At 46.8% G+C, this 24185-nt stretch overlaps 3 protein-coding genes across 5 annotated transcripts; 2 read left to right on the top strand and 1 right to left on the bottom strand.

The window, feature by feature from the left end:
- The first annotated feature begins 4868 nt into the window (after positions 1 to 4868).
- LOC137595041 (CD276 antigen homolog) lies at positions 4869 to 8237 on the top strand. Its single transcript, XM_068314834.1, has 7 exons — positions 4869 to 5113; positions 5799 to 6122; positions 6511 to 6546; positions 6628 to 6900; positions 6991 to 7107; positions 7213 to 7308; positions 7401 to 8237. The coding sequence occupies exons 1-7, from the start codon at positions 5032 to 5034 to the stop codon at positions 7427 to 7429; spliced, it is 957 nt and encodes a 318-aa protein (XP_068170935.1). The 5' UTR covers positions 4869 to 5031; the 3' UTR covers positions 7430 to 8237.
- A 141-nt stretch (positions 8238 to 8378) lies between these two features.
- LOC137595040 (myelin-oligodendrocyte glycoprotein-like) lies at positions 8379 to 14127 on the top strand. 3 transcript variants are annotated; one of them, XM_068314831.1, is made up of 5 exons: positions 8379 to 9357; positions 10812 to 11132; positions 11358 to 11516; positions 12122 to 12163; positions 13269 to 14127. In XM_068314831.1, the coding sequence occupies exons 1-5, from the start codon at positions 9192 to 9194 to the stop codon at positions 13403 to 13405; spliced, it is 825 nt and encodes a 274-aa protein (XP_068170932.1). In that variant the 5' UTR covers positions 8379 to 9191; the 3' UTR covers positions 13406 to 14127. The 3 variants fall into 3 exon arrangements, with proteins under 3 accessions (XP_068170932.1, XP_068170933.1, XP_068170934.1); XM_068314832.1 differs by lacking the exon at positions 11358 to 11516; XM_068314833.1 differs by lacking the exon at positions 11358 to 11516 and having other exon boundaries at positions 12383 to 13405.
- Positions 14128 to 14337: 210 nt separating this feature from the next.
- nicn1 (nicolin 1) lies at positions 14338 to 16993 on the bottom strand. The gene is made up of 7 exons (XM_068314835.1): positions 16905 to 16993; positions 15707 to 15880; positions 15382 to 15561; positions 15196 to 15309; positions 14948 to 15016; positions 14721 to 14825; positions 14338 to 14623 (listed from the first exon to the last, which is right to left on the bottom strand). Exons 2-7 carry the CDS (start codon positions 15851 to 15853, stop codon positions 14582 to 14584), a joined length of 657 nt encoding a protein of 218 aa, XP_068170936.1. The 5' UTR covers positions 15854 to 15880; positions 16905 to 16993; the 3' UTR covers positions 14338 to 14581.
- Positions 16994 to 24185: the final 7192 nt, after the last annotated feature.

The raw sequence follows: 24185 nt of genomic DNA on the forward strand, positions 1-24185 counted from the left end.
ACTACTCAGTGCATCAAGGACCAAATTATAATTTCCAAACCTCGTCTTCATGTCTTTCAAAATGACATAAGGTAGGTCATCAAATTTTGGGGTGATTTTATAGTTTTGTCCTTTGATATCAGCCCATGAAATGTCAAATAAGAAATTCATGACGCGCTCCTTGTTTGGTAGGATTTCTGTCACGTGTCGGCACAGCTTCCTAACTATCTGCTGACAGAGAGTTCTGACGTAATTTCTGAAGGCTACTGCCTTTTGTAAATCTTCACAATTCGTGGCAGCGGCTAGAATTTTCATCACATTGTTGGCCGTCCTTTGACTGTGAAGGCTAACCTGACTTTCCAAGCACCAAACCATCAGGACCATGAACACCCATGCCTTTTCTGAGACGTCATCGGCGGACTGATAGGACGAGCTAGTCACTGAGGTGCTAACGGTGTCACTTGTGGCCTCTGTACAATGATCATTGAGGACTTTTCTTATGGCTTGTGTTAGATTTGAATATCTAGGACGAATTCTGGCCATAAATATTTCAGGTTCCTCTTCTTTTTCTGGCTCTTGCCAATATACCAACAATTTTAGGGCTGAGCGTGTCAAACAGCTTCTCTCATTTGTATTATTAAAATAATCCGTTATATGATAAATTAATGCTTTGACTAACCATTTTGTAAAGAAATACTGGAGCTTGAGCTGAATATACTTAAAAGACACGTCACTGGACTCTCTTAGCGACGATCTTTTCAATATGGCAACATATGCTGTGACGATCATCTTAGAGGTAGACAAAACCTCCTGAGAGATTTCAGATGGAATCGTTTCAAACGATGTTGGGGAGAGGCTGTTCAAGGAGGTGTGCAACATACCGATGAGATCCTCCCTGATTTCTCTTCGTATGTCTTGACAGACTATCTGTAGTAAATCTTCGTTGCCCGTCAAGCCACGTAGTTTCTCTTTTGTGTTGTTCTGCTGTTCTGGTTGACGTGGAGATATGATAAAGTAGTTCTCCAACATTTGACTTGCGTAATAGATCATGCTGTCGATGACCTTTGGTGGGGTGAAATAAGAAGGCTCGTTCGACTCCGACTCGTTCGACAGGACGGAGTTGACTATTTCCGTGATCTCCGTCGTCATGTGGTCCTTCACACGTTCAGAATAAACAGTTTGTCCTTGTTTTGGAATTCTGAAAGTCTGACAGAAGCTCTGGATGATTTTGTCGCCTACGTAGAACTCAACCTGCTTCCTGGACAAGACTCTATATTTACCCCTCGACGCCCTGATCAAGGCAAAAGACATGTTTGTGATTATGTTCAAAAGCAACTCTGCTAAGTTGATTTTAAAGGCACCATCAGGCTTCTCTAGTCTCACTAGTGTCCACTGTCCCCTAGTTATCCGGCTGTAGAAGGTCTCAATTAGTATGCTAGTACGGTCTAGTCCAATGTCTAGAGCTGGTTCTGTTTGTCTCTCTGTGTTTATCATGATCTTCTCCAGTGAGCTGTTCAGCTCACTCACACTACCACTCTGTGACGAATCCATTGAAAGACCAAAAGAGTGATTCAGGAGACTTTTCCGACATATATAGAGGAAGGAGATCAAACACCTGGCTTTGATGTCGCTCCCTGATCAAAACTTCAAAGCTCAGAGAAAAAGTCCAGAAGTCCAGTTACTTCTGGAGAAATTAAAAAAATTGGGTCGAAATTATTTTATGAGAACGACACAAAATAATCGGACTTATTCTGTTTTGTTCTTTCTATAAAAATATAAATACATACTGTTGACTTTAAATACTCAAAAATAATCATCCAAGAATCAATTTCCAAAAATTTGAAGAGAAATAAAATTTGAAGAACTCAGCAAAAGGAATCCAAAGTCCACACCAATACTGGAACTTCAGTATTGGTGTGACCCCTAGTGGTCACTATGATTATCTGCTCAGCCTGTTTGATGGCACTTCGTGTAGCTAACGTATGTGTTTTTAACATTGCACCAAGTCTGATTCTTCACAATCTCATTGATTGAGTTCATAAATAAACCCCACGGTGCTGGGGTAACAGGGCAGAAAGGCGTCCTGGTCTTCTGTGACGGACACTTTGGTGACATGTGGTCCTGAAAGAAAAAGATTGTTTCAAGGATGCAAACGAACAGTTAGGAGGAAGTTTCTTCATCTGCTAACATCCTGGTGTGGTCACGCTGCACACGGGAACATCTGGGGATCGCGTCTACAAAGGGGATTGGCTAGAGAATAAAGTGTAGTTACACACCTGTTACAGTAGGTGGCAGCACCGCTGCACATCTACATGTGTGCTTTTATCACTTTTATGCACCGAGGGTGGGCGGAGTAAAAACTTTTTCTTTGTTCTCGGGGGTTAAAGGTAAACCTCAGAATATTGTGCTCCATCAAACGCCAAAACTACTAAAATAAAGAAGAAAATCTCTTGTTTCATCGTGAAAAAAGTTTGTTTCTTCTTTTTTCCATCATTTTCCTGTCAACAGTAGAACTTTGGTTTGTTTCACCAAAATAAAATGAATTTTTTGATCGAAATAAATGGGGAAAAGCTGAATACTTTCGTGACACATCAAACGTCTCAACAGGTTTTCTTCTGTCAAAAACAAAACAACACTGGAGGGGCTTCTAATGGTGACATAACTTATTTATGAATAATTATGTTCAACCTCTACTTTTGATCAAAACATATATTTTTTTTCCTGATGAATCGAGTCATGTTTTTTCTCCCCTCCCCACAGCCTCACCCCCCTCCTGAAAAGGCTCCAGATTTACTTGGAGTTTGAGAGGAGCTGCTCATGCAGATTAAGCATCCCCTTAGTTCAGCCAATCAGATTGTTTGTTTACCTGCTGTATCATCCCACCTGGAAGTGCTGCTACCAATGAGAGTTTACCGTGACAGCACCCAACAGAGGAATGGAGTCAGACAGCATGGCTCCAGAGGGGGGGGGGGTTAACGATGAGTGATGGAATTTATTTTCCTTCTTCCGACATTCCACTCTCATGCCTCTTTGTCTCGTGAAGAAAGTTGTTTTCATTTTTCCCCTGAAAGAGATGCTTTCTGAACGTGTTAATGTTCTTAACTTGAAGTGTAGACCTTCACTTCTATGGCAAAAACGAGCATTTATAAAATACAAATGTTCACAAAAAAAGTTCTCATTTTATTTTTCAGCATTAACATTAACGTTACAGCTTCAGGAAGCAGGACGGTCGAGTTCTGCTCATATTTAATAACTTCACTAATATATTAAACTTCAACTAAACTTCTAATATTTCAGCTTTTTATAGTCAATTTACAAATCTACATTTAAGTAGATGACTGCATGAAAGTAACATTAAAAAGTCTTATTTGATCTTTACCTGGGATTTCTGTTGATCGGTCCTTCAGCGACGGCTCTGAAAGACAAAGGAGGGCTTGAACTTCCACACAGCTCATGGGTAACACTTTAAAAAGGCAGACAGGGTTCAGTAATGGATCAGGCAGCACTGAAGACGGTGGTGATGGTGGTAGTACTAGTGGTACTGGTGGTATCTTAATGATCCACTAGAGCCTGACTTAACTGTATCGACACTCAGAAACAAAGTCCATGCAGTCACTGCTGCTGTGGTCCAATCCCAGTTCTTTTACCCCAATCTGCTCGCCTCCAACTACCCCTCGAAACAGAATGAGAGTTAGAGCAGCAATATAGACGATAGACTCCCTATCAGAAAACTCTGTTACCACCTGCCGTTAGTTCACATTTATTGATTATTGAAGGAGTCCTCCTGTAGGAACTAAATGATGTAGGAACCAATGTTGACCGGGTCAGGTTTCTGCCTGGAAGCATTAACTGACGCTAACGCTGAACTCTGAATGTTTTGCTAGTCGATGTTAACTATTGTTGGAGTTAACTGAGAAACTTAATGAAATCAAACAGTCATCAAACATTAAGGGGCGTGTTACATTACGTTACATTACGTTACATTACGTTACATTACGTTACGTTACGTTACATTACATTACATTACATTACGTTACATTACATTACGTTACACTACGTTACATTACGTTACATTACATTACGTTACATTACGTTACATTACGTTACATTACGTTACATTACGTTACATTACGTTACATTACGTTACATTACGTTACATTACGTTACATTACGGTACTACAGGATCTTAGGATCGGGTCCTAATGTTTATCCAGTATTCATTATGTAATGCATGAACAGTGGATATGTGCAATTTCCTCCGGGATAAAAAAGTATATATCTATTTATCCTATGGATGTAGTGGAAGAGGACATGAAGGTAGTTGGTGTGAGAGAAGACTGGACTGTTGAGCCTAAGTACTTCAAATCCTCCACCTTCTTGATCTCTTCTCCCTGTAACCTCACTCTTCCACTTGGGTCCCTCTCATTCACACACATGTACTCTGTCTTACTGCGGCTAACCTTCATTCCTCTCCTTTCCAGGACAAACCTCCACCTCTCTAGCTTCTCCTCCACCTGTTCATCTTCAAACACCAACGTCCTACAAACACCCTGTCCTCCTCTCCTTCTTCGACCCGTGTTACCGTTTAACGTCACTTCCTCTGTCGGATCGTTTGACTTCAGGTCCAATCAGATGTGATCAGGGGGAGGGAACCTTCACGGGGGGAGGGAACCTTCACGGGGGGAGGGAACCTTCACGGGGGGAGGGAACCTTCACGGGGGGAGGGAACCTTCACGGGGGGAGGGAACCTTCACGGGGGGAGGGAACCTTCACGGGGGGAGGGAACCTTCACGGGGGGAGGGAACCTTCACGGGGGGAGGGAACCTTCACGGGGGGAGATGACTCCGCCCCTCCTCCCCCCCTCCCCTCACGGTTTGTTTTCCGTAGATCAGATGACGTCAACACGGAGCTGAACTTTCGCTTTGGAGAGAAACAATCCGCGGGTTCAGAGACGTTTCCGGGTATTTAGAGAACCGGAAGCTGCTGGAGCTCCTCTGCTTCGGGTCCAGGGAGTCTGAGCAGTGAGTCCTCCTCCGGCCCCGACACACCTCCATGGAGTCCGCGGAGAGGACGCGTCTGTCCTGGTTCGTCTGTCTGTTGGCTGCGGTCGGAGGGACCGACGGACGGGGGGGCGGTGAGTTCAGCTCGGCCAGCGCTAGCTTAGCATGCTAACGCCCCCAGCGGCAGCCATTTTAGCTAGCCGAGTAGCACTGGGGGGCTAACGCCACCGAACGTAAGACTTTACATTAAACAAATTCCATCCCAGAATGTTACTGGAAGATGCGTCACGCGTGACGTCACGCCGTAGTTGAATCAATCCGCCAGTCTAGAACGTGTGACGAGCTTATTTTCTACTGTTGACGTCTGTGGACGGTGGGGTGTGATGTGAGCTCCTGCCTGTAGGGGGCAGCAGGGTGGGCTCCAGCCTCACCCCGTCACCTGACCTCTGAACCCCACGGCTGCTGGAACTTAGTTATTTATTCATAAATAAATAAATAAAATATTGTCTGCTATAGATTAAGAAACCATGTCAATAAAATTATTCTTTTGTATAATTTAAATTTTTTTTAAAATAAATACTGTTATAATCCCCAAAGGGAAATTAAGAGTTGAACTATATATATTATTTTTTTTTCTTTTTTTTTATGTTAAGGACACAATGTTATTCAGAGGTGTACCTATAACAATTTATAGACAAATTATATTACTAACAGTTGCGGCGGAGAGTGGGTGGGGGTTTCTTCTTGTTGGGGGTTTAAGGTACTCCTGATGTTCTCTAACAACCTTGTTCCTCTCTGTTAACCATCGACGCCCTTCAGTCGTCGTCAAGGTGACAGAAGGTCAGGACGCCTTCCTGCCCTGCACCATCAGCCCCCTGGAGGACCTCAGCTGGAAGGTCTTCGACTGGAAGAAAGACGAGACGGAGGAAGTGTTCCTGTATGACCAAGGGTTTCATTACAGCGACAACTACCCGGGTCAGGATCCCCGGTTCAAAGGTCGCGTGTCGCACTTCCCCAACGAGCTGGTGAACGGCAGCGCCTCCATCGTGATCAGGAGCGTGACGCCGGTCGACGGCGGGATCTACACCTGTGTGTTCCCACGCTTAAGGCCACCGCAGACGTACCACATCCAGCTGGTGGTGGGTGAGTACGAGCACATCGGGATTCCACTGGGTTGTGGAGTGTTCCCTTCAGTCCACAGGAAGTGGGTTGAGCATTTCAAATTAAAAGTCCCAATCGTTGGAATTCCGTGTGAGATCCAATAAAACCAGAACACAGTACAAATACTTAAAACCCTGTAAGTGAAGAAATTAAAAATCAAGGCCCGCGTTCCACACGTTTTTTAACCGCCGTTTGGGGACGGAGGAGAACCGGTGGCGTTTTAAGGTGGAACGGTTCCCCACTGCTGCTGCAGAGCCGTGAAGCTCGTCTCCCCCTGTGGTACACCAGCCTCTTCTAAACTCCTCTGTAATGGAGCTCACGACAGTGTCGGCCGCTCCGCGGTTTGTTAACGTCTCCATTTGTCTTCCAGGTGTTCCCCTGATGGACCGATCCTGTCAACGAGCAGGTGAGTCGTGACGCCATCACTCATGACCCCGCCCCCCACCTTATTTTTCAGGTTTAAGCTGAGTCAGCATTATGTCCACAGGGGCGTGTCCACAGCCGTCCATCAGGGCGCTGTCGTCAGAGGGGGAAGGGGTGGGGCTGCAGTGTCAGGTCCAAAACGCGTCTCCGAGGCCGAGGGTGGAGTGGCGCGACAGCGCAGGAAACGTCCTCCCCGCGAAAGAGATTCCGCCGTCGGAGGGACTCGAACACATCACCCTGGAGGTTACCGTGACGACCACCGACCTCTTCAGCTGCGTCGTCACGCAGGAGGAGATCAACCACCAGGTCACGGCCACGACCTTCGTGTTCATTAAAGGTGAGGCGTCTCTCTGGACCGCCGTCGTCGTCTGCAGCTGGTCGCTTCTTGTGTGTTTCCATGACGACACGGAGTGTGACGTGTTTTCAGCTCCGACGGGTGGCAACGTGTTCCTGATCGCTGGGGTGTTCATCTCTGGAATCCTCATGTTGTTGATCGTCGTAGGTCTGCTGACTTGGAAGCGCGTCGCCGTCAAATGTAGCGGAGGTCGGTCTGCGTTGGGTTCCCTGCTGGAACGCTGAGTCATCAGTCAACCATTAGTGATCAATCACTCTGATTGGGACCGTATTGACTCGTCCTTATGCTCCGTAGGGTGGTGGCCGTACTGCTGCCTGTCTGAGAAGCGCTACAACCTGCGGACCTTGAAAATCAACCAACATCATCCAGAGATGGCCAACATGAACCCAGGTGACGTGAACCCACGACCTTCTGGTGGTGGTGTTGACTGGTGATGGTTCCAGGTGGATTTGGTCTTGACCTCATGTGTCTGTTTTCTGCAGGTATGTTGAAGTCGTATCCATCTGTCTGATAGCTTGACAGCTGGGCGCGAACCCACTAAGAAAAACTATACAAACCTGTAGAGTAAACGACAAAATAATCAGAAGATGCTAAGTAGAGCTTGACACGCCGCCGCCACAGAAGATCTGACATAATCCATCACGAGTGAGGAAAACATCCACGACATCAGCAGGTGTGTGAACCAGCCGTCTGTGTCTTCTACGCACAGCGGCTCACCTGGATATGAAGCAGCGACACCGACGGGTTCAGATTGGTGGACAAGTGGACGCCGTCGCTGTCGCAGCGAATCCTGCCTTAATATTCATACCGTCACGCCGCTGGTGTGGGCGTGTCCCACGCCGCGGCCTGACTATTAAATATAGTTCTGATGATGAATATATAATTACCGACTGACGGGAGGGCAGGTTCCTGTCGGTCGGTGGTTCAGTCACTTCCTGCTGCCTCAGCTCGACACACGACGCGTATTTACCTTCAAATTAAAATGCAAATTTAACCGTCTTTGAATCGTACTAATCCAGCGTGTATTGGTATTCATAAATATATAGCTGTATTGATCTATCTGCTGATTGGCTTGATGCACTTTCTGGAAATTGTTGGAATTTCTTTTTTCATGACCACTGAAATAATTGTTTTGATTTGGAATGTGTTGAAATCACAGCTTCATAACAATGAAGCTGGTTTGAAGCCACGTGTAAAACGTTCTGGCTTCAGGAGTTGGTGAATCATTTGTATTTTTTACTTAAATATATATTTAATTGTCTTTTGTGAATAAATTTTGTCCACAGTGAAACATTCAGTTAATAAACTTTTGTGCTACACGTTGGTGGTTTTGTGTCGTCTTCCAGCTTCAGACCCGTTCAGGTGAGTTCGGGCTTCATGAAGCCAAATCAACGATCAATCAGTTTGAAACTCAACAAACTAGAAGGTGATCAAGAAACGGAATGGGACGTGACCCTTCAGCAAGACGAAAGACATGTTCACACAAGTCCGTGGAGTTAGCGTTACTCTGTTCAGTTTCACTTTATGCGGTTCCATGAAGCACCTTTAGTGTAGTTTGAGCTCAGTTACCATGACGACTGGTAATTGAACCTGATCCCCTGAGCTGAAGACGTTCACCGGTTCTTTCACTTTGAATTCTTCAGTCTTATTTATTGACCTGAGAACATCAGGACCTTCCTAATGGGTTATTGACACAGTATTGAACAGTTCTATTTATTGGATCGATCAGATCAGGAGGAAACCTCAGGGTGAGGAGAACTTGTGTTTGACTAGAGTGCTGATGCTACTATAAATGAACGAAACTTGTAAATCAAAGTATTTTAATGAGACAGAAACCGAACTTCAATGAAACATGACTTATATATAAAACTGGTAACAAATCCCATAAATATGAAAAATAACTAATATTTATAACAAATACTTTAGATGTATTTGAGACAATTGTAACAAACGGTTTCATTGTGAATGTGGGCGCCCTCTTTGGCAGGTTGGCTGTACTGCAGCCACTGACGACGCAGAAAACAGCGCATTAGTAGCTGCATTTAACGACTCCGACAGGAGACACACCGCTCCGTTCAGGTATATCCAGGTCACATGCATGACGTCACAAAGGTGTCCGTCCCATAGACACGCCCCCTGGATGAGAACAGCGTCCGACACCTCCACACAGACCCGGCGTTTTCAAACCCCCCACCTCGGCCAGCGTTTCAAAAAATCGCGTTGCGTGAACGCAACAAAAAAGTTGCGTATCAAAAAGTTCCGGCACCTTGTGGATGGAGCCCTGCAGCCAGAACAGACCTCCATGGGGGCCGCGGAGAGGACGCGTCTGTCCCGGTTCGTCTGTCTTGGTTGCGGTCGGAGGGACCGGATCCGGTGAGTGCTCACGGACGGTGATGACGTCTGATTGGCCCCCGGTGGACGGAAGATCTTCAGAGAACGGTGAATGTTGTGTTCAGGAACAAAAAGCTGTTGAAGTCAATCCACTGAACGTTAAGACAGTTCTAGAACTTTCACAACTTACACGCTTTCTAAAACTTTCTTTCTAAAACTTTCTTAAAGTTTTGTTCCTGAACACAACATTCTTATAGCTGCTCTGCCATTGGCTATTACCTAGCATCCTGACATCCCATTGGCTAAGAGGGACCTCTGCAGCGTCCTCGTCATTCGGCCCTCGACCTATAAGGTGTTCTGATAGTTTTATGTAAATATACAGTGGTACCTCTACTTACGAATGTCTCTACTTACGAAAATTTTTGTACTTACGAAATTTCTTCCAGAACCAATTAATTTCGTAAGTAGAGGTACCGCTGAAATATATACAGTGGTACCTCCACTTACGAAATTAATTGGTTCTGGAATTAATGGTTCTGGTTCTGGAACAAATTTCGTAAGTAGAAAATTTTTGTAAGTAGAGACACGTTTTCAATGCAAATGCCCTAATCTGTTCCAAGCCCACAAAATTCAGACATAAATGTTTGATAAAGCATAAAAATGCATCAAAACATGTAACAAATACATGTTACAATTAGATTATTACACAATAAATGAGAGTTGTGCATAACGTAATAAAGAATAGAGTAAAGAATAATAATGATGGTAATTTACCTTTTAACTGCTGTCCTCATTGTTTTTTGCCCTCTTTGGTTCATGCCCTCTTGCCCCCCCATGAACAACAGAGTGAATTCCAGTCCTCCTTCTGAACTTCTCCAACCACCCACGCGACGCCTTAAACTCCTTAAACTTCCTTTAGTTTTAATAACGTGGTGATTATAGATGCATTACGGCCATATTCTTTGGAGAGATCAACCAAACGCATCCCTTTTTCAGGCTTTTCTATCATCTCTTACTTTGTTTGTACGAACAAAAAAACTCTTTTCTTCGTCTTTTCTTTTCCTCTTTTCTCCGTCACTTTCTTGGGGTCCATAGTGAATACTCTAAAAGTTCATATATTTACCTAAAACTATCAGAACACCTTACGGGTCGAGGGCCGAATGATGAGGACACTGCATAGACACCTATCTAGCTCCACACAGAGGTCCCTCTTAGCCAATGGGATGACATGATGCTAGGTAATAGCCAATGACAAAGCAGCTATGAGAATGTTGCGTTCAGGAACCTGTGGGAGCTGCGAGTATCAGCCCATACTGTATTTTTACCTTTTTCATAGCTAGAGGCAATATTGTCCTGTTGAGGCGTTTCGTCAGCAGAAAATTTCGTAAGTAGAGATGTTCATAAGTAGAGGAACCGCTGTATCTAATTTTTAATCTCAGGCAAGTTGATTAGTTTCAAATCTTTTCGATATCATTTTTCTTCTTCCTGTTGTACGTTCCTGTCGTACTCCTGACGTTCTCTAACAACCTTGTTCCTCTCTGTTCACCATAAACGCCCTTCAGTCGTCGTCACGGTGACAGAAGGTCAGGACGCCTTCCTGCCCTGCACCATCAGCCCCCTGGAGGACCTCAGCTGGAAGGTCTTCGACTGGATGAAGGAAGAGAAAAACATTGTGTTCCTGTATGAAGAAGGGTTTCACAACAACAAAAGCGACCATCAGGATCCGCAGTTCAAAGGTCGCGTGTCGCACTTCCCCGAAGAACTGGTGAACGGCAACGCCTCCATCGTGATCAGGAACATGACGCCGGGAGACGGCGGGAACTACACCTGTGTGTTCCCACGCTTAAGTCCACCGCAGACGTACCCCATCCGGCTGGTGGTGGGTGAGTATCAGTGTCCTCCATCTAACCCTGTCTTCTCATCCTCTTCTCTCACACCAACTACCTTCATGTCCTCTTTCACTACATCCATAAACCTCCTCTTTGGTCTTCCTCTAGGCCTCCTGCCTGGCAGTTCAGAACTCAGCATCCTTCTACCAATATATTCACTATCTCTCCTCTGGACATGTCCAAACCATCTCAGTCTGGCCTCTCTGACTTTATCTCCAGAACCTCTAACATGTGCTGTCCCTCTGATGGACTCATTCCTGATCCTATCCATCCTGGTCACTCCCAGAGAGAACCTCAGCATCTTCATCTCTGCTACCTCCAGCTCTGTCTCCTGTCTTTTCCTCAGTGACACTGTCTCTAGACCAAACAACATCGCTGGTCTCACCACAGTTTTGTACACCTTTCCTTTCATTTTAGCTGAAACTCTTCTATCACACATCACACCTGACACTTTCCTCCACCTGATCCGATCCTAAGATCCTGTAGTATCGTAATGTAACGTAATGTAACGTAATGTAACGTAATGTAACGTAATGTAACGTAATGTAACATAATATAACGTAATGTAACATAATGTAACACGCCCCTTTATGTTTGATGACTCTGTTTGATTTCATTAAGTTTCTCCACCAATAGTTAACATCAAGTAGAAAAACATTCAGAGTTCAGCGTTAGCGTCAGGTAATGCTTCCAGGCAGAAACCTGACCTGGCCAACATTGGTTCCTACATCATTTAGACGAGCAGATTGGGGTAAAAGAACTGGGATTGGACCACAGCGGCAGTGACTGCATGGACTTTGTTTCTGAGTGTCGATACAGTTAAGTCAGGCTCTAGTGGATCATTAAGATACCACCAGTACCACTAGTACTACCACCATCACCACCGTCTTCAGTGCTGCCTGATCCATTACTGAACCCTGTCTGCCTTTTTAAAGTGTTACCCATGAGCTGTGTGGACGTTCATGCCCTCCTTTGTCTTTCAGAGCCGTCGCTGAAGGACCTGAACCTGTCAACAGAAATCCCAGGTAAAGATCAAATAAGAACAACAACATAACACATGGCTGGCAGCCAAAGGGTTAATGTTACTTTTTATTTGTTCATTTATTTAAATGTTTACGATAAAATCAGACATTTGACATCAGTGTTTCCACATGGAGACGAGTCTTGAACCTCACCAGACCTGTTGTCTCTACTGAATGGACTTCCTGAATGTCCATTTATGTCGGTCCTCGTTCTGGTTTCAGGATCAACACCAGTGAGACCAGATCTCGTTCTTGACCCCGTGTTGGCGGATGGATACGACATCAGTGAGACCAGATCTCGTTCTTGACCCCGTGTTGGCAGATGGATACAACATCAGTGAGACCGGATCTCGTTCTTGACCCCGTGTTGGCGGATGGATACGACACCAGTGAGACCGGATCTCGTTCTTGACCCCGTGTTGGCGGATGGATACGACACCAGTGAGACCGGATCTCGTTCTTGACCCCGTGTTGGCGGATGGATACGACACCAGTGAGACCGGATCTCGTTCTTGACCCCGTGTTGGCGGATGGATACGACACCAGTGAGACCGGATCTCGTTCTTGACCCCGTGTTGGCGGATGGATACGACACCAGTGAGACCGGATCTCGTTCTTGACCCCGTGTTGGCGGATGGATACGACACCAGTGAGACCGGATCTCGTTCTTGACCCCGTGTTGGCGGATGGATACGACATCAGTGAGACCGGATCTCGTTCTTGACCCCGTGTTGGCGGATGGATACGACACCAGTGAGACCGGATCTCGTTCTTGACCCCGTGTTGGCGGATGGATACGACATCAGTGAGACCGGATCTCGTTCTTGACCCCGTGTTGGCGGATGGATACGACATCAGTGAGACCGGATCTCGTTCTTGACCCCGTGTTGGCGGATGGATACGACACCAGTGAGACTGGATCTGGTTCTGGTTGGTGGAGTAAAGACGTAGCTCGTGTGTTCTCATGACTTTTACGTTTCTTTTCATTCTTTATCATTGTTTATGTAACTTATACATGATTAAATATATACAGGTAAAGTCTGCTGTCTATTGGCTGGATTAAAATTTTGTTTCCATGACGACCTGAAGTGTGTGTGACGTGTTTCAGGTCCACCGCTGGAGGACTCGTCCATCGCTGGAAAACACACAGTGAAGTTCTTGTCCTTGATCGTTGCTCTTGCGTTGGTTTGTATAGGCATCACCATCAGACGTGTCAGAGGTCAGATCGACTCCGTGTCACATTGATACGTGTGACCCGTTGGTTCCCGCCTTCTGATTGGACGTTTATTGGTTCTCGTCCCTCATAGGGAGGTGTCCGTGTTTGAGAACTTCATCAGTTTGATCAGTTTGGTTTCTGACTCGTGTTGAACTCCCAGTCATGTGTTTGTTTGTTTGTTGTCCACAGGTGTGGAGATCTGGTCGTCATGGAAACGCTGGCGATGCTGTCAGAAGCTGGAGTCCCTGACTGGAGTGAATTCAGGGGGACAAAGAGGACGATTGTCTCCTGGTTGGAGGACAGTCAGGACGCGTCCACCGGTCTAGTTCAGCTGATCAGTTGACCGAATTGAATTGATTGATAGAGTCTGTCATGTGGATTGCTGTGCTCATGCTTGCGTGACGGTAGAGACGTGAAACCGGTTTTTATTTGGAGCCGATTGACCCTGGACAACCGGAGATATGATCGTTTACATTTGATCTATGACAAGCGCTTCAAGCGGCTCCTCATTGTCAGACGCCGTGTTTCTGTCCGTGTAGTCGCCGTCGTACATGCGGCGATGCATGTATTCACGTGATATGAAAATGTCACGCGATTCATGCATTTTGTCATGTGACGCAAACGTGCGTCACGATTCCATTTTAAGTCTTATTTAGAAGCCTATGGTCAACCTTTTATGAGTCCAAAATCAAATTGACGAACATGTTTTTGGTTTTTATGTGCAATAAAATACAATTTTTACATTTTTGAATTTGACTGTGTGTCTATTTTGCCCCAATATGTCAGTATAGTTTGGATCTCCACTCACTGGTTGATGGTTGACTAGGAATCACCAGAATCACACAGGAAGACAGGAAATGTTCTGTCCTCAAAATCTTTCATTAAATGTGAGAATTTGTGCTGCAATTGAAATTATGATGGAGTCACACAAACAAGTCACACCGTAAAGACTTCATATACATGGAATACTGGATCCCTCAGGATTAAAGAGAACCTTTATTAAGCTGGTCTGATGCTACATAACAACGTTAACACACACACACACACACACACACACACACACACACACACACACACACACACACACACACACACACACACACACACACACACACACACACACACACACCAGTAATTCTTCTTTTTCACTCGTTTTGATGTTCTTCATCGTTTCCTCTTGCTGCGTCGTCTTCCCCCACCCGCGGCTACTTTAGCGATAGCAGCTTGATGTCGTAGCATCCGTCCACCTGCAGCAGCACACAACAAGCTAACTGATCGCTTCACCTCCGTTTCTCATCGACAGGTCTGTGTGTGTGTGTGTGTGTGTGTGTGTGTCAGACTCACGTCGAAGCGTCCGATGGAGGACGTGGTCTGGTTGGTCTGCATCACCTCAGTCAGGGCCCACATCTGCTGGATGCTGGAGGAGACCGCCCGGGGGTCTGGGAGGCCCTGGGACGCAAACCAACACCCCTCCGTTCAGAGCAAAACCAATCCCGTTTCAAGCTTCCTGAATCCCAGTGATCCCAGTCACCCCAGTCCAAATCCTGGGCTGGGATCAGATCTCTACACACCTCCAGGTCTGGATGATGGTCCACCAGGGTCAGGTCTGACAGCCAATCAGAAACCTCCTTCTCTGGGCCCTGAAAGGAGGAAACGTTGCGTTAGCTCTGATGCTAGCTCCATCCTGGCGCTGAATTTGCTCTGGCGCCATCTGGTGTTCGAATCTGGAACAACGCTACTCCAGGACCCTCGTCCGCCTGGACCCCCGAGGTGCTTTCTGCGTTTGATTAGTCGTGTCTGAATAACCCCGGAGACCCACCGGCGCCCCCTGGGGGAGGATGCTGATGTCCTCCAGGCTGAAGCTGAGCCAGGCGGAGGACGGCTGCTTCAGGACCAGCCTCACCGCTGCCACCTGATCCGGCTCCACCCACATCTATGCAAAACAGGCAACGAGTCAGGACCGCAAACAGGACCCCGCCCCCCTCACTGCTGCGGCTCCGCCCACCTGCTTCCTGTGGATGGAGTAGTAGTCCTGGGAGCCCCCCTCCGTGTGGGGGTTGTCCATGAGGGGCAGGTCTCTCAGGGCGGTGCTCCACCTGGCGGGGGCCTCCTTCCCGGGGCTCCGCCTCAACAGGCGGAGGCTGACGGAGGCCGTGTAGTAGTTCTTAAAGGAGATGGTCTCGATCTGGACGGGTGGGGACACGGGAGACAAACATGACTTTACCCCCTCCTGCTCCGGGATTGAAACCAAACGCGCCGTCATTCTCCTTAACGCCAACAGGAGGCGCCAGGGGGAACATCGGGTTTGTTCCAACCAGATTCAAACCTACGTTGACGGTCTTTCCAAAGGGGAGGGTCACATCGACGACGCACACCCCCGACTGAGCCGGGTCTGCTTGGTCGTCTCCGATCCGTAGGAACACCGGAGGTTTGACGGTGCAGGAGACGGGCCTGACGCCACCGGCGCCGCCGCTCATCTTCGCTCCAGCCTGTAAAAAAAGCCCCTAAATTATGAAAAAAAATAAAAATCAACCAATAGAGACGCAGACGTTACCCGTGTTTGATTGGTTATATAAAAGTTAGGTAAACAATGTAAAGAATGAAAAGAAACACAAAAGTCACCAGAACACACGAGCTACGTCTTAACTCCACCAACGAGAGCGAGATCCGGTCTCACTGATGTCGTATCCATCCGCCAACAGGTGGTAAAGAACGAGATCCGGTCTCACTGATGTCGTGTCCATCCGCCAACAGGTGGTAAAGAACGAGATCCGGTCTCACTGATGTCGTGTCCATCCGCCAACAGGTGGTAAAGAACGAGATCCGGTCTCACTGATGTCGTATCCATCCGCCAACAGGTGGTAAAGAACGAGATCCGGTCTCACTGATGTCGTGTCCATCCGCCAACACGTGGTAAAGAACGAGATCCGGTCTCACTGATGTCGTGTCCATCCGCCAACACGCGGTAAAGAACGAGATCCGGTCTCACTGATGTCGTGTCCATCCGCCAACACGGGGTAAAGAACGAGATCCGGTCTCACTGATGTCGTATCCATCCGCCAACACGGGGTAAAGAACGAGATCCGGTCTCACTGATGTCGTATCCATCCGCCAACACGTGGTAAAGAACGAGATCCGGTCTCACTGATGTCGTATCCATCCGCCAACACGGGGTAAAGAACGAGATCCGGTCTCAGGTGATGCTGTACCCATCCACCGACCAGCGGCGGTGTATCAAAGCACAGCTCTGATCTGGAGGTCCTACTTTTCTGGAATAAACCGTCCAATCAGGTAAAAGCAGACGGAAGTGATCGGATCGATCCGAACCAATCAGGTAGGAGAATGAACCTGTCAGGTGTGTCACCGCTAGACGGCTCTGGGTCCGTCTAGTTAATGGTTCCAGGTGTATTCCAGCTGATCGTAGTGACGTAGTGTGCGGACGCGGGCCGCCAGCTGACGATGACTCGACAATATTTATGAAGCGGAAGTCGTGGGATGTGTGAAGTGACGTCACTGGTCAGAACTTACTTTTCTTTGTCGGAAAAGATTCGCTGTTTGTGGGGCTGGGGAGAAAAGAGGGGAGAGAAGCCGGAGAAACCGGATGTTGTCGAGCTGAAGCCGCTCCGTCACTTCCGGTCTGTAACCAAGGCGACCGGAAGACTCTTAAAGGGCCAGCAGCGCCTTTAGAAGAAGGGATCCTGTTAGCAGAAGGTCAGTAGAAGAAGAATTGGTATCTCGAAAATATGTCTATGTTAACTCTCTTTAAATACAAAAGTGACTATTCAGTATTTATATAAAGTCATTAATAACTGTATATAAAGCCATTAATGACTTTATAGTCATACGGGGGTTGCATTACGGGGGTTGCATTACGGGGGTTGCATTACGGGGGTTCCTGGAGCCAATCCCAGCCGGATACTGGAGAGGTGGGGTGCACTCCGAAAGACAAACACACTGCAGACTGAAGTCACCTAAAGGACACGGTTCTGGAGGTGGGAGGAAGTCGGGGAACTCCAAGAGAACCCAAAGTCCACACAGAAAGGACTCAAACCCAGAACCTTCTCGCCACCATAGAGCCCAGAATAAATCATCTAAGTATAAACTCCAGTGCTCTAATGTCCTCGTTTTACTCATATAGCCACAAAAGTAGTAAATAAAAGTAGTTCTAGTGTTAAAAAGAGACTCTAAGCTCTTTAACGGAGTCGAGCTTGACAATCCAACCCCGTTCCTGAAGGAACTGTGAGGATGTGTTGTCGTCAGCAGGAGAGTGACGTCTGGTTTCACCTTTAACAAACCATTCAAATAATTGTACTCGTTTTAGATCTGCTACAGAAGGTCGATGCGTTCTGAAGGTGTTCCTGTCAGGACCTTCATCTGGTATCACCACGACATCTCGATGGAAAAGATGGTGAGGATATCAGCACCTCAGCCCGGGGCTTTATCGGGTTTCAGACGATGCTGAAAGCTACTTATCTGTGGCGTGGCTGAGCTGAAGTCTTCTTCTTGGCGGAACGTCAAGCCGCCTTTGAACATCAACCCCCCTCTGGACATGTGAGCCTGACGGATAACAATCCGCTGGGCTTCTTGGTGCTGCTAAAGATTCTCGGCCAATTTTCCTTTTGGACTGTTTTCAGATGTCAAGAAATGTGTCCTGAGCTTCTCTCACCACAGAAATGTTCCTGAAATGCTTGTCATTGGTCCATTAATGTCGCCTGCTTCTGGAGGACCAGAGTCCAGGATTTAGGGTCGTTTAAAAGCTCCCCACCACTGTCTCTAATCCATCAATACTGTCTCTAATCCGTCAATACTGTCTAATCCGTCCACCCCGTCTTGTAGTAGAGACTCTCTTGACTCATTCCAGTTTGTTGGATCCGTTTCTTCACCTCCTTTCTTCTCACCGTTCTTCTGGACCGTCGACCTCTAGTAAATAAAATCCTCCACCTTCACTAATTCCTCTCCGCTTCTCTCATTGAAGCACAAATAATTCTTTGTACTTTGGCTAATCTTCATTCCTTTCCTGTTCATCCTGCTAATAATGAGTCAATTAAGACTTTTTACAGTGAAGTAGTTCAGACTGGGGGGGGTTGATGGGGTCACCTCTGAGTTCAGGTGGAGACATAATTGTGGATTTTAAGAAAAAAGTACTAAAACAAGACAATCTTTTTTTCTTTTTGCTGACAATGCTTTTATTTAATCCCGTGATGAATAACGAACACGAGGTTTACTTAAAACCGATCTCTGAACGCATTCCCTTCTGCGCTTAGCGGCTAGCTGCTGCTGACATTCTTGCGTCTCTCCCAACAGGATCCACCAGAGGGCAGCTCGGCTCCATCCATTCCACCCTCGTCTCCATCCGTGGGAGGAGGCTGCAGTGAGACGGAAAGAGCTCCTCGCCTCGGTCACGTCACCAGAAATGATGTATGCTCATCCCCACGAGGCACAATCTCCCGCCAGAATGAGATCCAGGTGTAACGGCCCGGTATCAGGCAGAGACAGGACACCTATGGCTTTATCAGGCCCAGCCGGAATCAGCTGTTATTCCCCCGTGGCCTCGTGTTGATATCTAGAAACCCGAAACATCCGGGATGATTCATATCAATTCTGAACAAGACGGATCGTTCGAAAACCCAAGAACGATCCCGAAATAGTGGAACCGACGCTACTTAGAGACGAGAACAGGATGAAGAGTTCTGGTCCCACCGATCCGTCACTCACTGACTACCGTTCTTCATCATCGTCATCATTTCTTGTAGATTTCTCTACAATGCTTCATCGTTGTCTTCATCAGGGTCGTTGTAAAATGGCCTCAAAGACGATTATTATAAATGATAAATTTGCTTTTATTGTTCCGATTCATCCATTCATTTTCCGTATCGCTCTTACACTTTCGCGGATCACAGGGGTTGCTGGAGCCCATCCCGTCGGACGTACGGGCATCGCTGAACCACGCAAACGACGAACAACCACCCAACATTGTGCCTCCTGGTCCACTTCCTGTGAGGGAATATCTCCGACAGCATTTGGAGACATTCATGCGTGGTGTTGGTTGCGTTTGAAGCTGGGGGAGCCGGGGCCCCCAGAGCTCCAGATCAGTCGGTTGCAGGAAGCTGGCAGCGCCGGTCCGCCTGCAGGAACAATCCCTTTCTCCCAGATGGTCGGCTAGCAAGTGTGTCGCTGCAGGGGCTTAGAGCAGGCAAACGAGGGAGGTGGGGGGAGGCGAGGAACTCCTCGCCACATCCAGTAGGGGTTTATCTCTCAGACCCATACCCCTGGCGGTCCCCCCGCCGCTCTGGCTGCCTCCTTTCTTGCCTTTTTTGTGTCTTCCTCTGATGCGTTGGGTATTTATTTGCTGATTGTCGGCGCCGTCTGTCGGCTTCCTGCGCGAGAGAAACTGTTTTTCAAAGCCAGACGGACCGGGGCGTCTGGGGCTGAACCGCCCTCACCTGGAGCTTCACGGGAGGGGGCAGTTCATTCAGCTCTGTTACGCAAGACGCTGCTCTTATGTAAGAACATGTCATTGAGAATGTTGTGTCTTCACTCCACAGCCAGAAGACTGGCTGTTAAGGTGGATGTGGAGGAAGACACTTCCTTAAGGTGGAATGAGGGAGATCAGGACAGGTGCGTTCAGTCGTCGTCACTCCGTCCGGTCCCGGGGACGTCCACCAGGAGTCAAGGTGAGTTAATCCTGGAGGGTGAGGTGACTCCGCCCCCTGACCTGATGTCACCAGTGAGGTCAGCTGACTGGCAGCGCTAGCGTTAGCAACAGCAGCTGAGAAAGTCTCAGGTGATGCTTCTGAGGACAAAAAACTTGAGATAAAAATATATTCCATTCCAGTCTTGTAAAAAACCCCAAAACCCCCAATTTATAAAAAACACAAAATATTTTAATCAACCAATAGACACGCAGACTTTACCTGTGTATAACTAATTATATAGAAGTTACATAAACAATTATAAAGGATGAAAAGAAACACAAAAGTCACGAGAACACATGAGGTACGTCTTTATTCCACCAACGAAAACGAGATCCGGTCTCACTGATGTTGTATCCATCCGCCAACACGTAAAGAACGAGATCCGGTCTCACTGGCGTATCCATCCGCCAACACGTAAAGAACGAGATCCGGTCTCACTGATGTCGTATCCATCCGCCAACTAGCGGATGGACAGAGAGACGACTCATTTCAAATGGCTCGTGTCTCGAGGTTCTACCTTTAAATGGATCCGACCAGCACACAATCATTGTCCACATCTGTCCGATTCATAATTTAGTGTATTTTCATTAAAGTTATTCAAGCGTTGGAAGAAAGACCAAAAACACGGAGATGAATTCCGAGGCAGAAACAGGAGATGAAGGCAAACGACCGTCGTTAAATCTGGATCCGTGGAATAAAAAGTGTTCTACTGAACAAACATGAAAGATTCTGTGTGATTGTGAAGAGATCCACATTTCCTGATGAGGCTTTTGGGGTTTCACAGGTTGATGAGTTTGACTTTAATTACTGCACAAATCTGCATTTAGCAATAACTTTAACCACTGATGAATAAACATGAAGAGCGTAGATTAAAAGAGGAGTTCAGAGGGAAGCATCTCATTTAACATTTATGGTGCAGGTTGTTCAGTCGACATAAAAGTTTCTGACGCTCAGACTGTAGTTTAATGAATGTTTGAATTGATTTTCGTTTTGACAGTTTTATGAGAATTTCATATAAATGCGATTTTGAACTGATGGCAGCAGAAAAGAAACAGATCGATGCTTTTTGTTGTCCACTGAGGATAAAACAGGCTAGATGCAATTTTTTTTTTCCTCCAACAGATTTTGGGACCAGTTTGGCGTCGTGTTCGGGTTTGGGTCCATGTTTGGGAACCGACTGCAGGTAAACCTCAAACTTTGGAGTTCCGTTGTTCTGGATTATATGTCGGTTTTAAAAACAAAATACATAGAGTTTACGTCATTTTCCTCCACTTTATGTCTGCCAAAAATACTGGAATCATTAAATCGCTAGTAAACCATTAAAAACACATAATATCATGTTACTGTACAATGAATCAGAATAAAACATCTAATATTATTAGCTTGAAGCAACCTCTGTGACCCGCAGTGAGGAAGACGAGACGGAGACATTTTCCTGTAAAAAAAAAATTGAATTTAATTGTTTGTCACCTTAAAATAGATTCGTATCAACTTACTTTCTTTGCGTCTCCTGGAACCAGAAGAGCAGAGAATCTCTACAAGCCGTTATTTAACGGTTCACACACCGGGTCCAGTGGGTTCAGGCAGACGTGGTGAAGCACTGTGGTTCAGATGGAGCAAAGCTAAAAGAGAGTAGATCAAGTCGATCTCATCGCCGTGGAGCGACTGGATTGTTCGGAGCGGGAAACAAGAACCGCAGATTCCGGTCTTTCATTACCATGGACACTCTGAATGCTGAATTAGCTGAATTAGCACACCGCCGTCGTACAGGAAACACTCCTGAAATAGCATTTAGCATTCAGGAGACCGGGGCTGGTCGTAAATATCATTGATGTTATTTGTGAAGAACAAAGAGAAGAACTTCTGCTGGAACTGATGCTGCGACTGATGTTCCGGGTCACCATGGAAACAAGTGTCACTGAAGAAGAGGAGTTGAACCTTCTCTGACAGGAAGTGGTTTAACAAGAACCAGAGCAGAACAGAACTGAGCCGTCAGCTAGAGCGAGAAGACATCCCATAATAATGCTAACAAGCTAAAGATTAGCAGGCGATGGTCACCATTGCTGATCTCTGCTAGATATTCATGACTTTCTGTTTATCTCTAAAATAAAGGTCCTGGTTATGTCTCTGCTGAGAGCCAGCACAACCTGGGTGAGGAGGTGTAACTTATCGCTGGTAATCTGATTACTGAAGCCCAGGAAGACGCGGTTCCTATGACGCGGAGACCAACAAACGACTTGTTGATGTGTTGTTTGGATCGTGGCGGTCGGAATGGAATCTGGTCAGGACGCGAGTCTGAAAAGCAATTTGTCTGCGGAAACGGAGGACAAGAGTGAAAATGAGGCTTGAAGGGAAACAGGAGCGTGAAGGAGCAGAACGGGCGAGGTCCGGACTGCGGACGCTGTGATTGGCTGGAGCTATCTGAGTCCACGCTGTCAGAAGGGTCTCCTCTGTTATCGAGCATGGGTTGCAGAACTTTGAGGGGTTCCCCGCGGTGCCAGTGGTGCGTTCGTCTGAACAATAAGCTGATGGTTCAGTAACGGGAAGTAAACCAGGGGGAAGGAAGTCTTTCCTGGGGGTAGAAGGAAGTAAACCAGGAGGAAGGAAGTCTTTCCTGGGGGTAGAAGGAAGTAAACCAGGGGAAAGGAAGTCTTTCCTTTGCATGAACATATCGGCAGGCTTCACTCGGTTCTCTTGGTGCTGGTCTGGAAGCAGATGGACCCTGTAGCTGCAGGAGGTCCTGGAGACCTGGACTAACCATTCATAGAACCCCTACAAAAACACCACAGACCTAGCGGACATCCAACAAGGATCTGATCCCAGGAACATTGTGGGTTCTCGACCTCGGTGTCTTGTTCTCTACAGCTCAGACTCCTGTGATTTACAGCTTTATGACTTGTGGAACAAACAGGAAGCAGACGCAGCCGTTCTGGGACCGACTTTGAGCGACTGGATTATTTGCAGTTGACTTTCTGATGCATGGATTCTATTAGAAACAGGCAAATTAAAAACGATCATTTCTTTCCGCGTCCGACGTCCCGGTTGGAATCGTGCTGCTAAAAATACCCAACAGATCTGTTGTGCTGATTAATTGCTTGAACTCGATCTGTGCCAGGTCTCTGCTGGCGCCGGTGTCGAGTCATGATGAGTTCAGGTGCAGCGATGAGTGTCGGGCAGGTTCAGTCTCTGCTGCAGGTTGATTGATAGCGAAACAACTTCCACTTGATGCTTTTTACTCAAAACCACTTTAAAGTCGCACCATGCAAAGATTTCATCTCCGAGTACCACCCTCCACCCTCCACCCTCCACCCTCCACCCTCCACCCTCCACCCTCCACCCTCCACCCTCCACCCTTCACCTCAGCTCACTTTGGGCTCTTCTATCGGTGATTCGATTCTCTCAGGGACGACCTGGATCACTTAGTCACGGGGAAGGACTGGAACAAAGGTAGAATAATCGAGTTTATCTTTCAGTCTCAGCTCTCTCTTCTCCAGACGAGGCCGGCAGCTCTGTCGATTCACCGAATCACCCGTCCATCTCACGCCTCGTTTTCTCATCACTCATGACCAAGACCCCGTGGTAATGAAATCCCTTTGCTTGCAGGAGCAACTCCCCTCAACCCGGAAAAAGTATTTCACCGTCTTCTGACGGACGACCGGAGTGACGGCTGAGCTGAAGTCACGACTGATGAAGCACAGAGAAAGGCGTCAAAGGTTGTAGTGACTCCTGCTAGTCTCCAGCGTTCTTGGATTACCACATAGTTTCTACTTGTTTCCTGGATTTTGCCCGTTTTGCCCGTCTTCTCTTCTTGACACCCTGGTTCCAAGAATTTGTTGGTAAGGTGAATTGTTCATAAGTCGTTATTAATTTTGAATTTTATAATCGTGAGAACGAACTGGAGGAGTTGAGTGGTGGAGACGCACGTATGGAGTGGCGTTACTCGGCGAGGGTGGTGGTAGATCGGGGAACCACAGCCAGCGCTTCCCCGACATACAATATGTACGTACAGCAGACAGTGGGCCCTTGTTAATTACGGGAGATACGTTCGAAAAATAGCCCGACTAATGTGTGAATAGTCAGCTTCATTTTTTACAATAATTCTAGATGTTTTAAG

Source organism: Antennarius striatus, chromosome 5 (genome assembly GCF_040054535.1).
Source record: "Antennarius striatus isolate MH-2024 chromosome 5, ASM4005453v1, whole genome shotgun sequence".
NCBI classification, from domain to species: domain Eukaryota; kingdom Metazoa; phylum Chordata; class Actinopteri; order Lophiiformes; family Antennariidae; genus Antennarius; species Antennarius striatus.

Excerpts from the sequence above, each read along its gene's own strand:
- LOC137595041 (XM_068314834.1), top strand. The coding sequence starts at position 5,032 with ATGGAGTCCGCGGAGAGGACGCGTCTGTCCTGGTTCGTCTGTCTGTTG. Across the intron at positions 5,114-5,798 it reads GACCGACGGACGGGGGGGCG|TCGTCGTCAAGGTGACAGAA; the intron begins GTGAGTTCAGCT and ends GACGCCCTTCAG. Across the intron at positions 6,547-6,627 it reads CCGATCCTGTCAACGAGCAG|GGGCGTGTCCACAGCCGTCC; the intron begins GTGAGTCGTGAC and ends TTATGTCCACAG.
- nicn1 (XM_068314835.1), bottom strand. The coding sequence starts at position 15,853 with ATGAGCGGCGGCGCCGGTGGCGTCAGGCCCGTCTCCTGCACCGTCAAA. Across the intron at positions 15,310-15,381 it reads ACTCCATCCACAGGAAGCAG|ATGTGGGTGGAGCCGGATCA; the intron begins GTGGGCGGAGCC and ends TGTTTTGCATAG. Across the intron at positions 14,624-14,720 it reads CCTCCATCGGACGCTTCGAC|GTGGACGGATGCTACGACAT; the intron begins GTGAGTCTGACA and ends GTGCTGCTGCAG.
- LOC137595040 (XM_068314831.1), top strand. The coding sequence starts at position 9,192 with ATGGAGCCCTGCAGCCAGAACAGACCTCCATGGGGGCCGCGGAGAGGA. Across the intron at positions 11,133-11,357 it reads CCCCATCCGGCTGGTGGTGG|AACCTCTAACATGTGCTGTC; the intron begins GTGAGTATCAGT and ends CTTTATCTCCAG. Across the intron at positions 12,164-13,268 it reads CCTGTCAACAGAAATCCCAG|GTCCACCGCTGGAGGACTCG; the intron begins GTAAAGATCAAA and ends GACGTGTTTCAG.